General features: G+C 42.7%; 1 protein-coding gene across 1 annotated transcript in view; it reads right to left on the bottom strand.

The window, feature by feature from the left end:
• The window catches only part of GSAP (gamma-secretase activating protein), a 91,536-nt gene that overhangs the window by 16,407 nt on the left and 60,229 nt on the right, over window positions 1–14,900 (bottom strand). The window contains exons 20-23 of the mRNA XM_060107902.1: window positions 5,106–5,234; window positions 3,971–4,029; window positions 3,242–3,273; window positions 523–584 (exon numbers count right to left, since the gene is read on the bottom strand). Coding sequence (XP_059963885.1) covers window positions 523–584; window positions 3,242–3,273; window positions 3,971–4,029; window positions 5,106–5,234 — 282 coding nt within the window. The remainder of the gene's footprint in view (window positions 1–522; window positions 585–3,241; window positions 3,274–3,970; window positions 4,030–5,105; window positions 5,235–14,900) is intronic.

Here is a 14,900-nt window from a genome sequence, read left to right as displayed (position 1 = left end):
AGATTATCCCATTCCTAAGCCTGCACAGTATTAAAAATATTTTATCAGACTTTTCAGATGTTTAATAGTCTTTTTTTTAAGATTTTGGATTTATCTGCCAATTCTGCTCTTCAATTAATTTATTTTGATTTATATCTCTTTGGTCTTCCTAGTGGTAGGACCTCTTGAGAAAGAATACTTCATCCCGTTGTATTTTAAACCCAAATACAAATGCTACAGAGACGCTGCTGTTTCCTATTTTAAAAACTCTCAGTGCTATACATTTCCTTATGATGTTTTATAATTATACATTTATTGGGGCGACTGATTAATTCGTGTCTCTCTCACAAGACTACAAATACCAAAAGGGCAGAAATTGTATATGTGTCCCTCACCACTGAACCTACAGTGAGTGACTGGCAACAACCCTGTGTTGAAAGAGTGAATGAAAAACAAGAACAGAATGAGAAGTACAATCTAGCCCTTTTCCCTTTCCTTGGAGCCCACTGTTCACCAGCATTGAACATCCCACAGACCACTTACCAGCCCCATAAGCAGCCGCTGGTGGTTGTCTTCCTCCTGGAAGAGGGGTGTTAATCTTGGCTCTGAAATTAAACAGAGCAACAGTCAAGCAGGGTGGTTTTCGGGAATGGGCTAGAAGGAGGAGGCCTCAGCCTGGGTTTCCCTTCTCTGAGTCACTGGGAAAACATAACACTTCCCTGATGGGATGAAAATTTTTCATTCAGTGTGACCTAGTCCTACACGCTGCAACTTATCACTTAGTGATATGCAGAGAGAGAGAGCTGTGAACCAGAGAGGCAGAGACTGGGGAAGAAAGAAAGAAAACAAGGAACACGTTCCCAACACCAATATACTCTGACTTTGATTCCTCTTCAGTGTGAAGACTCACCACTAAGGTCCTCTGTTTCATAGGAGATTGAACGGCTTGGGCCCTCTCTAAACCCTAAGGGAGGGGCAAACCCAGGGATGGGGACTTAGTGGAAGGGTCGCATGACTCCCTTCTTTCTGACCCCAACTTGTCGTTTATAGAGTTACTGAGGCGAGGAGACCAGTCAGTTACTGCGGTAAATAAGAATAATCGGCACAAGTTATGGGACTGAAAAGGTAGCTAACTGAGATGGAAAAGTGGCACGTAAGGTTAAACCAAAGGGCACTTTCTCCACCTTGATTTGCACCGCACCAGCAGGACTGGGGGGACAGGAAAACGCCGTCTCTAAAAACATCTGCCGTAACGCTCTGCTAACGGCACCTTCATGCCGCATCTTCCTCTCCCAGAGCATGAGTCACAGAGCCCGAGTCACAGAGCCCGTCAACAGGCGGAACTGCCCTGGTCAGGGGGCTGAGGACTCCTCGTGGGAGGGCACGGAGGCCTCTTGACCCCTTGAGATAACTCCTAACTGGATCCTACACAGCCTTCATGGTGAACAGTTCAAAACTAGAGCCCAGTAGTTTTTTTTTTTTTTTTTTTTTAGTTCTAATTAAAGTATCCTTTTTAAAAAATATTTATTTATTTGTTTATGGCTGTGTTGGGTCTTCGTTTCTGCACGAGGGCTTTCTCTAGTTGCGGCAAACGGGAGCCACTCCTCATCGCCGTGCGCGGGCCTCTCACTATCGCGGCCTCTCTTGTTGCGGAGCGCAGGCTCAGTAGTTGTGGCTCACGGGGCTAGCTGCTCCGCGGCATGTGGGATCTTCCCAGACCAGGGCTCAAACCCATGTCCCCTGCATTGGCAGGCAGACTCTCAACCACTGCACCACCAGAGAAGCCCTAGAGCCCAGTAGTTTTCACGGCTGTTTTGAATTTCACAAGGAATGTTCCGTCTCTGACGGTGATGTTTTTCCTAGGAAACTAGCACAACCAAAGCACATGAGAGGAAGAGGCAAGTTCCCTGAAGGTCATCAAGTGAGAACGACTAGTAACGGGATGCAAACAGGCCTGAAGTACAAGAACAGGAGTTCTACCCAGTCGTGGGAGCTGAGGACACGCAGAAACCTCAGCCAGACTGGCAACACTTCCCACAGTGCAAATCCGCTAGCGATGCAAGCAGGGGAGCCTGCGTGCACATTCACATCCCTGGCGGACTGCTCCTGCCTGGTGCTGGTGGCAGAGCCCTGGCTTCAGGCCTAGATGGCCTGGTTCCCGGGGCTACTCAGTGACTTCACAGCTCATGCGGGCTGTACGCACAGCTGCAGGCTGTGCGGCAACGCATCATATAAAATAATGTCCGTTAGGGTCACCCAACATATACCTAAACATCCAAGCCCGTAAAACAGAAGTGGGACATAAAAACAACAGCTCCTTTTTTAACGGAGGCTGACCTTTATGAAGTGTGAAAGAGTTCCACAGACAAAAATTACAAAAAAAGCCTGTATTGAATATGCTTAGCATCCTCTCCCCACCGTTTCCCCTGGCTAAGTTCCCCTTCTTTGTCAAGACTTAACTCGGACATCACCCCCCGTGGGAAGCCTTTACAACCTTGGTCCCCACTCCTGGCCTAGCCCCTCACCCCCTGCACCCTGCAGCTGCATAATGCCTGTCCCCTGGTTTAGAGACTATGTGTTAGCATTTCTTCCTCACACACTAAAGATAAAGCAGCCATCTCAGGTATCCCATGCACCAAGCGAGGGACTGGGCTCTGTAAACACGACTCTGTTGACTCTCATTTTCTTCTCACGCTTGCCCTGAGGAGGACAACACACGAAATGGATAATGGCTTGCCTAAGAGCACATGGTGGCCAAGCTGGAGTTTAAGCCCAGGTCTGTCCGCCCCTAAGCCCATGCTCTCCCCCCATAACCACACTGCTTGTCTAGAGGCCCCTCGTCTTTGTGCCCCTATGACCTAGCCCAGTGAGTGCCCAAGTACTAACCAAAATGAAAGGAGCATACAAGTCAAAGATCCTTGTATGATCAGACAGCTGGAGAGAAAGCAGCTCTAAGCCAAGGGAACTGCACCCTGGGAGTACAGCCAGAGGGCATGCTAATTCGATCAGTTCTATGGGGAAACAGAAGGAAAACCAACAGTCAGGGCCTCCTCAGCAAGAGCAGCTGTCCCCGAAGGACCTGGTGCCAAGAGAGACATCGAAGGAGCTGGGTGGCCACCCTGATGGGAAAATAGTAAAGGGTGCTGCCTTCACAGCACTAGTGGAAGTGATTTCCCTGCCACCCCACAGTGGGAGGAAGAACAGTATTACAAACAAAACACTGACTGAAATCCAGAACGTTTTAGTACAGGTCTTTTCTTACCCAAATTCCTTGAGTCTAGGTTAGAAATCACCCTACAAAGAAATGAGCCAATGTTATTCACACAGGAAGCATCATTTAAAAAAAAAAAAAACAACGAAAGCCACAACACCATACAAAGATATACTCCTTTAAAAACCCATAAAACCACCGCAGAAACTGTTCTCAGGCTGCCAAAAACCTCAAAAACTTTAATCAACTTGGCAAAGCTGCATTAGGCAATTATAAAATCTCAAAACTCTTTGGTGCAAACAATGACAATAATTTAGAACAATTACAGCTCTCAGTCATTGGAAATAAGGGGAACAGAAAAGAGAACAGGGGTTGGCATGGGGCCTATGCTTATAGCACTCCGAGATGACTCATCTACCCAGAAAATATGCTTTCAAAATAAGAGCAAGCTCAGCAGCCCACTTACACTTTTTAAAAATCAACCTAATGTTTGCACCCCTCTAAAGTGCTCAACTAATAAGAGTTTTCTTTACTACCTATTCCTTCTAAGTCATCCACCCCCAGGATGCAAATCTAAAAGGTTTAACATATACATTTTCCCCACTAGGAACTCCAGCTCCAAACTCCAGAATAGGGCTCAGGTGGCTGCATTCATAAGCTGACAGTATCATCTTGCTGAGGATACACAACAAAAGTAAGCTACTTCGCTGAAAGGCAGCCAAGAAAGTAATTGCAAAATAGAACCATCTTACAGCTACAAGAATCCCTCATTTTACTTACTTTATTGCATTATCAAGAATATTTCTCACATACACCGTGGACCTTCTTTTTCCTTTTTTCTAGGAGTGAGAACACGTCAAGGGTGGGGAAGGTGAAGGTTTTGTGGGTGACATCTTTCACACTGAGGTCATAATACAATACAGTTGAGAGTTCAGAAAAAAGAGAGGTACCTTCCAGGTTATCAGAACACCTAGATTCTTTAACAATTGCTCTAAAAAAGTTTTATTCTGAAACTATTACCTATTTTATACAGTCGCAAGTCAACTACATATTATATACAACAACACTACAACTATATCCAACAATGCTGCAGACAGCTCACGTACTCTTTACCCAGTCTCCCTCAGTGTTTACATCTTCTATAAATAACTATAGTACAATACGGAAATCAGCAAACTGGCACTGGTACAGTGAGCGTATAGTGCTGTCATTTTATCCCATGTGTAGATTCACACACCACAATGTACCACCATAATCAAGATACAGAACTGCTCCATCACCCTGAAGATCTCCCTTGTGCTATCCCTTGATAGGGGTCACATTCACTCTTTTCCTTTCAACCATCCCTAACCCCTAGCAACCACTACTTTGGGAACACCTAGGGTTTTTTTTTTTTTTTTTTGCGGTACGCGGGCCTCTCACCGCTGTGGCCTCTCCCGCTGCGGAGCACAGGCTCCGGACGCGCAGGCCCAGTGGCCATGGCTCACGGGCCCAGCCGCTCCGTGGCACGCGGGACCCTCCCGGACCGGGGCACGAACCCGTGTCCCCCGCATCGGCAGGCGGACTCTCCACCACTGCGCCACCAGGGAAGCCCCACCTAGGTTTTTTTTTAAATCAATTTTTAACTACACAAGTAGCACAAAAACACATCTGAGACCCGGATGTTAATCCCACTTCTACTATGAACATGCCGTGTGTGTTCCTTATCCTCTTTGCACTTGAATTTCCTCTTCAAGAGAAGAGAGGTCAGAGAAGCACCGTGGTCTCCCTACTGGGAATCAGCAGCATCAAAGAACAGTGCCTGGCAAGTGGGGAGAGTGCTGGAACATGGGCCAGCCTAACGACCTAAGGGCATCACCTAACCTAATTGGCTGGGCTTCTGCTTCTTGCTCTGCTCTGAGGAACCCACACATACCTCTTCCGAGATCAGGCTGTGCCACTCTCTCCTGACCACGCTGTTGTTATAGTGTAAGTGTGGCTTGGAGTACTTAACATATTCCAGGTTGGAGTTCAGTTTTTCCCAGTAGCCCTTAAAGCTATGCACCTGTAGGAGACAAAATCATTGGTGAGCTTGAGAAGCAGGTCCTGTGGCCCAAACTACTCGGCAAGGGCCACGCAAGCCTTGCTGCCAAGCTGGGCTCGCTTCACTTCCTTAGCTCTCATGAAGCAGCATTTCTGAGTGGACACTTCCCACAAAGGATGGCTTTCTTGCCCAATAGGAATTCTAAAATAGACCGGAAGAGGCTTGCCTTCCTCCCTTCCTTTTCGAGTCCCTTTTACACACAGAGAGAGCTACTCACCTCCCTAAGCCAGTAGGACTCCCCTGGGTGAGGGCTAAGTGGGGAAGCCTACACTGAACACATCAAATCATTTCCTCCCCAGAGACCCATTTTTCTGACTCAGATTGTGTCAACAATGCCATGTTTGGTGAGAGAATGTGCACAAGATTTGGAACACGTGGAAGAACAGGTTTACTTTCCCACTAAGTTCATTTACTTCCAAAGGATCTTTTTCAAAACTCGGGAATCAGAAAGGTGAAATGAACTCCTTTCACAGTCAGCTGTCGAATACTCCAAGACAGAATTAGCTGGCGACCATTCCATCTAGGTTTTTGATGTATTGATATCACTGTACTACCCTGAAGCAAAAAATACCCATTACGTTCATTTTTAAATAAAATGCAAGAGTAATACATCCTTTAATGTTGAAGGATATCCTGACAAAAAATTGTTTTTGCAAATGAATGAAGATAGATTTATGATACACACTTTCTTGCCAAAACATATGCAGTTATAAAAGATTTGACTGGGGTCGAGGGTGCAATGTTTGGCCATAAAACAAACTGAGTTAATGTCTACTGTGCAAACAGACTTGGCTGTATTACAAGGGAAAAAAGAGAACTTAAAAAAGATGCCTCGGGCTTCCCTGGTGGTGCAGTGGTTGAGAGTCCGCCTGCCGATGCAGGGGATACGGGTTCGTGCCCCGGTCCGGGAGGATCCCACGTGCCGCGGAGCGGCTGGGCCCGTGAGCCATGGCCACTGAGCCTGCGCGTCCGGAGCCTGTGCTCCGCAACGGGAGAGGCCACAACGGTGAGAGGCCCGCGTACCGCAAAAAAAAAAAAAAAAGATGCCTCAATCAAGAAAAATGCCCTTTTGTTAAGTAATAGCACATCACCCAAATTCTTATTGAAAGGATAGTCACAACGGACTCAAAATGGATGTTGAAGTATCAGTAAAGTGAGTTACGTAATAAAACTAACTTGCTGTTTCAGAAATCAGTTGGCTGGGGAGGGAGTCCAGGAAAAAGTCTGGAACTGCCTAAGAGGCAAGAGACCATTGTTTTGGGGTGCGTGAGGAGAGGGGATTCAGAGCACCGCCTAACTGAGCTCCAGAGTCGGGTGCGATCCACGGCTATCAGTGCGGACACCAGAGACGGTCATGAAACACTAAGGCTGCTGCTGCCGCCACCAAGAAGTCTGTGTGCAAGCACAGGTCACTATCTACACCTCCTCTCCCGGGAGCCTGTGCAGCCCGCCACTGCCAGGGTCCTGGGATCCAGGGACAACTTCCCGGGAGAACACACGGCGTGCCTCAGGTTGTTGCAATGTCATGTCGGCCTCTGCCGCCGCAGGCTCGCCCCGCACTCCATACCCCTCCCTCCCCCCGGCCTGAGTGAGCCACAGCCCCCTAATCAGCTGCTCTTTTAACCCCCTGCTGTCTGAGCGAAGAATAGACTCCCTCAGGTGACATACATGCAGAGCCGGGGCCAAATCCAAAGCTGAAACCCAGGAGCCATACGAACAAACAAGAGAAAGGGAAATTTCTCCCAGCAGCCTCAGGAGCAGCAGATTAAATCTTCACAATCAACTTGATGTACTCTGCATCTGTGGAATACCTGAATAGACAACGAATCATCCCAAAATTGAGGCGGTGGACCTAGGGAGCAACTGTAGACTTGGGGTTTGCTTTCTGCATCTAATTTGTTTCTGGTTTTATGTTTATATTAGTTTAGTATTTAGAGTTTATTATCATTGGTAGATTTGTTTATTGATTTGATTGCTCTCTTCCTTCTTTTTTTATATATAGATATATATATATATGTTTTTCCTTTTGCTCTTTTTGTGAGTGTGTATGTGTATGCTTCTTTGTGTGATTTTGTGTGTATAGCTTTGCTTTTACCATTTGTCCTAGGGTTCTGTCTGTCCCTTATTTTTTTCTTTTTCTTCTTTAGTATAGTTTTTAGCACCTATTATCATTGGTGGAGCTGTTTTTTGGTTTGGTTGGTCTCTTCTTTCTTTCTTTTTCTTTTTTTAAATTACTCTTTAACTTTTTTATTTTTAAAATTTTTTTATTTTAATAACTTTATTTATTTATTTTTCTTTCTTCCTTTTTTTTCTCCCTTTTCTTCTGAGCCATGTGGCTGACAGGGTGTTGGTGCTCCAGCCAGGTGTCAGGCCTGAGCCTCTGAGATGGGAGAGCCGAGTTCAGGGCACTGGTCCACCAGAGATCTCCCGGCTCCATGTAACATCAAACAGCAAAAGCTCTCCCAGAGATCTCCATCTCAATGCTAAGACCCAGCTCCACTCAACGACAAGCAAGCTACAGTGCTGGACACCCTATGCCAAACAACTAGCAAGACAGGAACACAACCACAACCATTAGCAGAGAGGCTGCCTAAAATCATAAGGTCACAGACACCCCAAAACAAACCACCGGACACAGTCCTCCCCACCAGAAAGACAAGATCCAGCCTCATCCACCAGAACACAGGCACCAGTCCCCTCCACCAGGAAGCCTACACAACCCACTGAACCAACCTTACCCACTGGGGGCAGACACCAAAAACAGTGGGAACAATTAACCTGCAGCCTGCAAAAAGGAGACCCCAAACACAGTAAGTTAAGCAAAATGACAAGACAGAGAAACACACAACATGAAGGAGCAAGGCAAAAACCCATGAGACCAAACAAATGAACAGGAAATAGGCAGTCTACCTGAAAAAGTATTCAGAGTAATGATAGTAAAGATGATTCAAAATCTTGGAAATAGAATGGAGAAAATACAAGAAATGTTTAACAAAGACCTGGAAGAACTAAACAGCAAACAAGCAATGATGAACAACACAATAAATGAAATTAAAAATTCTCTAGAAGGAATCAATAGCAGAATAACTGAGGCAGAAGAACGAATAAGTGCCCTGGAAGACAAAGTAGTGAAAATAACTACTGTGGCACAGAATAAAGAAAAAAGAATGAAAAGAATTGAGTACAGTCTCAGACACCTCTAGGACAACATTAAATGCACCAACATTCGAGTTATAGGGGTCCCAGAAGAAGAGAAAAAGAAAGGGACTGAGAAAAGATTTGAAGAGATTATAGTTGAAAACTTCCCTAATATGGGAAAGGAAATAGTTAATTAAGTCCAGGAAGTGCAGAGAGTCCCTTACAGGATAAATCCAAGGAGAAACACGCCAAGACACATATTAATCAAACTATCAAAAATTAAATACAAAGAAAAAATATTAAAAGCAGCAAGGGAAAAACAACAAATAACATACAAGGGAATCCCCATAAGGTTAACAACTGATCTTTCAGCAGAAACTCTGCAAGCCAGAAGGGAGGGGCAGGAAATATTGAAAGTGATGAAAGGGAAAAACCTACAACCAAGATTACTCTAACCAGCAAGGATCTCATTCAGATTCAATGGAGAAATTAAAACCTTTACAGACAAGCAAAAGCTAAGAGAGTTCAGCACCACCAAACCAGCATTACAACAGCGCTAAAGGAACTTCTCTAGGCAGGAAACAGAAGAGAAGGAAAAGATCTACAATAACAAACCCAAAACAATTAAGAAAATGGTAATAGGAACATACATATCGATAACCACCTTAAATGTAAATGGATTAAATGCTCCCACCAAAAGACATAGACTGGCTGAATGGATACAAAAACACGACCCATATATATGCTGTCTACAAGAGACCCATTTCAAACCTAGGGACCCATACAGACTGAAAGTGAGGGGATGGAAAAAGATATTCCATGCAAATAGAAATCAAAAGAAAGCTGGAGTAACAATTCTCATATCAGACAAAAGACATTAAAATAAAGACGATTACAAGAGACAAAGAAGGATACTACATAATGATCAAGGGATAACTCTAAGAAGACGATATAACAACTGTAAATATTTATGCACCCAACATAGGAGCACCTCAATACATAAGGCAAATGCTAACAGCCATAAAAGGGGAAATCAACAGTAACACAATCATAGTAGGGGACTTTAACAACCAACTCTTACCAATGGTCAGATCATCCAAAATGAAAATAAATAAGAAAACAAAAGGTTTAAATGATACATTAAATGAGACGGACTCAACTGATATTTATAGGATATCTCATCCGAAAACAACAGAATACACTTTCTTCTCACGTGCTCATGGAACATTCTCCAGGATAGATAATATCTTGGGTCACAAATCAAGCCTTGGTAAATTTAAGAAAACAGAAATTGTATCAAGTATCTTTTCCGACAACAATGCTATGAGACTAGACAGCAATTACAGGAAAAAATCTGTAAAAAAAAAAAAATAATAATATGGAGGCTAAACAATACACTACTAAATAACCAAAGATCACTGAAGAAATCAAAGCAGAAATTAAAAAAACCTAGAAACCAATGACAGTGAAAACACGACGACCCAAAACCTATGGGATGTAGCCAAAGCAGTTATAAGGGAAGTTTACAGCAATACAATCCTACCTCAAGAAACAAGAAACATTTCAAATAAACAAGCTAACCTTACACCTAAAGCAATTAGAGAAAGGAGAACCAAAAAACCCCAAAGTTAGCAGAAGGAAAGAAATCATAAAGATCAGATCAGAAATAAATGAAAAACAAATCAAGGAAACAATAGCAAAGATCAATGAAACTAAAAGCTGGTTCTTTGAGAAGATAAACAAAATTGATAAACCATTAGCCAGACTCATCAAGAAAAAAAGGGAGAGGACTCAAATCAACAGAAATTGAAATGAAAAAGGAGAAGTAACAACTGACACTGCAGAAATACAAAGGATCATGAGAGATTACTACAAGCAACTATATGCCAATAAAATAGACAACATGGAAGAAATGGACAAATTCTTAGAAAAGCACAACCTTCCGAGACTGAACCAGGAAGAAATAGAAAATATAAACAGACCAATCACAAGCACTGAAATTGAGACTATGATTAAAAATCTTCCAACAAACAAAAGCCCAGGACCAGATGGCTTCACAGGCGAATTCTATCAAACATTTCGAGAAGAGCTAACACCTATCCTTCTCAAACTCTTGAAAAATATAACAGAGGGAGGAACACTCCCAAACTCATTCTACGAGGCCACCATCACCCTGATACCAATACCAGACAAAGATGTCACAAAGAAAGAAAACTACAGGCCAATATCACTGATGAACATAGATGCAAAAATCCTCAACAAAATACTACCGAACAGAATCCAGCAGCACATTAAAAGGATCATACACCATAATCAAGTGGGGTTTATCCCAGGAATGCAAGGATTCTTCAGTATATGCATATCAATCAACGTAATACACCATATTAACAAATTGAAGGAGATAAACCATATGATCATCTCAATAGATGCAGTAAAAGCTTTTGACAAAATTCAACACTGATTTATGATAAAAAGAAAGTAGGCATAGAAGAAACTTACCTCAGCATAATAAAGGCCATATATGACAAACCCAGAGCCAACATCATTCTCAATGGTGAAAAACAGAAACCATTTCCTCTAAGATCAGGAACAACACAAGGTTGCCCACTCTCACTGTTATTCAACAGAGTTTTGGAAGTCTTAGCCATGGCAATCAGAGAAGAAAAAGAAATAAAAGGAATCCAAATTGGAAAAGAAGAAGTAAAGTTGTCACTGTTTGCAGATGACATGATACTATACATAGAGAATCCTAAAGATGCTACCAGAAAACTACTAGAGAATATCTATGAATTTGGTAAAGTAGCAGGTTACAAAATTAGTGCACAGAAATCTCTTGCATTCCTATATACTAATGATGAAAAATCTGAAAGAGAAATTAAGGAAACACTCCCATTTACCACTACAACAAAAAGAATAAAATACCTAGGAATAAACCTACCTAAGGAAAAAAAGACCTATATTCAGAAAACTATAAGATACTGATGAAAGAAATTAAAGCTGATAACAAACAGATGGAGAGATATACCATGTTCTTGGATTGGAAGAATCAACATTGTGAAAATGACTATACTACCCAAAGCAATCTACAGATTCAGTGCAATCCCTATCAAACTACCAATGGCATTTTTCACAGAACTAGAACAAAAAATTTCACAATTTGTATGGAAACACAAAAGACCCCGAATAGCAAAGCAATCTTTAGAAAGAAAAACAGAGCTGGAGGAATCTGACTCCCTGACTTCAGACTATACTACAAAGCTACAGTAATCAAGACAGTATGGTACTGGCACAAAAACAAAGATAGATAGATGGAACAGGATAGAAAGCCCAGAGACAAACCCACTCACATATGGTCACCTTATCTTTGATAAAGGAGGCAAGAATATAAAATGGAGAAAAGATAGCCTCTTCAATAAGTGGTGCTGGGAAAAATGGACAGCTACATGTAAAAGAATGAAATTAGAACACTCCCTAATGCCATACACAAAAATAAACTCAAACTGGAATAAAGACCTAAATGTAAGGCCAGACACTATAAAACTCTTAGAGGAAAACACAGGCGGAACACTCTATGACATAAATCACAGCAAGATCCTTTTTGACCCACCTCCTAGAAAAATGGAATTAAAAACAAAAATAAACAAATGGGACCTAATGAAACTTCAAAGCTTTTGCACAGCAAAGGAAACCATAAACAAGACCAAAAGACAACCCTCAGAATGGGAGAAAATATTTGCAAATGAAGCAACTGACAAAGGATTAATCTCCAAAATTTACAAGCAGCTCATGCAACTCAATATCAATAAAACAAACAACCCAAGCCAAAAATGTGCAGAAGACCTAAATAGACACTTCTCCAAAGAAGATATACAGATTGCCAACAAACACACGCAAGAATGCTCAACATCACTAATCATTAGAGAAATGCAAATCAAAACTACAATGAGGTATCACCTGACACCAATCAGAATGGCCGTCATCAAAATATCTACAAACAATAAATGCTGGAGAGGGTGTGGAGAAAAGGGAACCCTCTTGCACTGCTGGTGGGAATGTAAATTGATACAGCCATTATGGAGAACAGTATGGAGGCTCCTTAAAAAACTAAAAATAGAGTTACCATACAACCCAGCAATCCCACTACCCTGAGAAAACCATAATTCAAAAAGAGTCATGTACCACAATGTTCACTGCAGGTCTATTTACAATAGACAGGACGTGGAAGCAACCTAAGTGTCCACCGACAGATGAATGGATAAAGAAGATGTGGCACATATATACAATGGAATATTACTCAGCCATAAAAAGAAACGAAACTGAGTTATTTGTAGTGAGTTGGATGGATCTAGAGTCTGTCAAACAGAGTGAAGTAATTCAGAAAGAGAAAACAAGTACCGTATGCTAACACATATATAAGGAATCTAAAAAAAAAAAAAAAAAGGTTCTGAAGAACCTAGGGGCAGGACAGGAATAAAGACACAGATGTAGAGAATGGACTTGAGGACACGGGGAGGGAGAAGGGTAAGCTGGGACGAAGTGAGAGAGTGGCATGGACATATATACACTACCAAATGTAGAATAGATAGCTAGTGGGAAGCAGCCGCATAGCACAGGGAGATCAGCTCAGTGTTTTGTGACCACCTAGAGGGGTGGGATAGGGAGGGTGGGAGGGAGACGCAAGAGGGAGGGGATATGGGGGTGTATGTATATGTATAGCTGATTCAATTTGTTATAAAGCAGAAACTAACAGACGATTGTAAAGCAATTATACTCCAATAAAGATGTTAGGGAAAAAAAAAAGGAAATTAGTTGGCTGAAAAGCCCGTTCAGCCAACATCCATTCTCACAGAGACAGGAAAAGCTATTTCTAAGAAATTGTCATTTCTAGAGGAAGTCAGAACTGAGGCGTCAGGTCCCACTCTCCACTTGACCTATCTCATTCATCTTTTCTTTCCCTTTCCATAAATTTATAATGAACATACCTTTATCCACCCTTTGGTCTTCCTTATATTGAAAAAACAATAATGAAAGCAAATCCTGCCGACATTTAGCAGAATTCAGTCCCTGACAGGAAATCACTACAGCTTTCTTGCTGTTCTACATCTCAGTTCACGCAACTAGTGCCAAAAGCCAGCAAACTAATTGGTGTTTTGGTGACATCTAGTGGTCATTTCCACTATTAGCTCTGCCTGCTTGGCCACTGGAGTCCCAGGGCGTCGTCCACCCAATCTCGTCCAGCACAGAGCAAGGGGAGGAATGCTGGTGTCCTTCTACCTGTGCAAGGCCCTCTTCCCCTCAGGCCAAAGTCATCCTCCTGTCAGAAGACCCCACTCTCATACTCACACTGTGGCTCCCAAGAAAAGTTCTCTCCCAAACTATCTTCTTCTCACACCCCCATTAAGAAATCCCTTTCCTCAGACCCTTGTCTGAGTTGAGAATAAGCAGACAAAACAAGTCCAAGGACATGCTTCAGAGGGGCTTCTGAGCCCACTGATTATATGTAAAATGGAGTACGTGTTTGTATGAGCACTTTTCTGGGGAGAAGGTCTACAGTTTATATCAGACTTTCAAAGGAATCCATGGCCTAAAATAGTTCAAAACTACTGAGTTAGAAGGAAAAATTATCTAAGTTTTAAAACAAAAACAACTTACATTTAAATAAGGAACACTATTAGCCAAAAGCCCCAGAAATATAGTAATATAAATGCGTAGGTCTTTCAAGGAGGTCACTGGGCTGGATGTTATGATACAGATATTGAGGGAGTACAGAGAAAACAGAGGCATATGTCATTACTTGGTATCTAGTACATAAGTGATGCAATTTCTTAAGTTCCGAAAATTCACAGACACCATTATAAATTGGGAGGTCTGTTTGGAAGTATGGAAAATAGCTAAGACCCAGAGGATGAAAACGGATATGTAAATGAAGGATGAAGAGAAGATATTCTAGGTGGGGCTCTGAGGAAACGAGCAAAGACTGAGAGAGCAGAATGTGGATTCTGGGTTTAGATCAGACAGAGCTTTAGAGAAAGCAGAGAAAACAACCCACAGCCCTTCACTCTCTGTGGTGAAGAGATCTGCCTCTAGGGTGTAACTACCAACCTCAGCAACCACCTGGGTCCCATCCCCTAGAATCCTAACTGGTGTGGGGTGTGACCTGAGCCTCATGAGTTTTCGACGATCCCCAGGCAAGCCGACCATTCAGCCTGGGCTGAGAACACGCTTGAGCATATACAGGTAATCCCAGTCTCCCTCCCACCCTCAAAGGTTCTCATCTACATCTCTGGTTTAAAGGCTGATGAAGAACCAGCTGTCTGAAGACTTGCAATTGTGTTCTGACAGAATAGGAGACAGGGTCAGAGAGGAGGTTAGGACCAACCTTCAAAGGATCTCAGATGCCAAAGTAACACCAGCATGCTCATTAACCCAGAGAGTAAAAGAGGCTCCAAGGTAAAAGGTTAGCTGTTATAGCATGGTATGGAGGGAAGA

Source organism: Mesoplodon densirostris, chromosome 9 (assembly GCF_025265405.1).
Source record: "Mesoplodon densirostris isolate mMesDen1 chromosome 9, mMesDen1 primary haplotype, whole genome shotgun sequence".
Lineage (NCBI taxonomy): Eukaryota > Metazoa > Chordata > Mammalia > Artiodactyla > Ziphiidae > Mesoplodon > Mesoplodon densirostris.
Note: the sequence above shows the minus strand (reverse complement) of the source record. Positions and strands in the feature narration are given on the sequence as shown.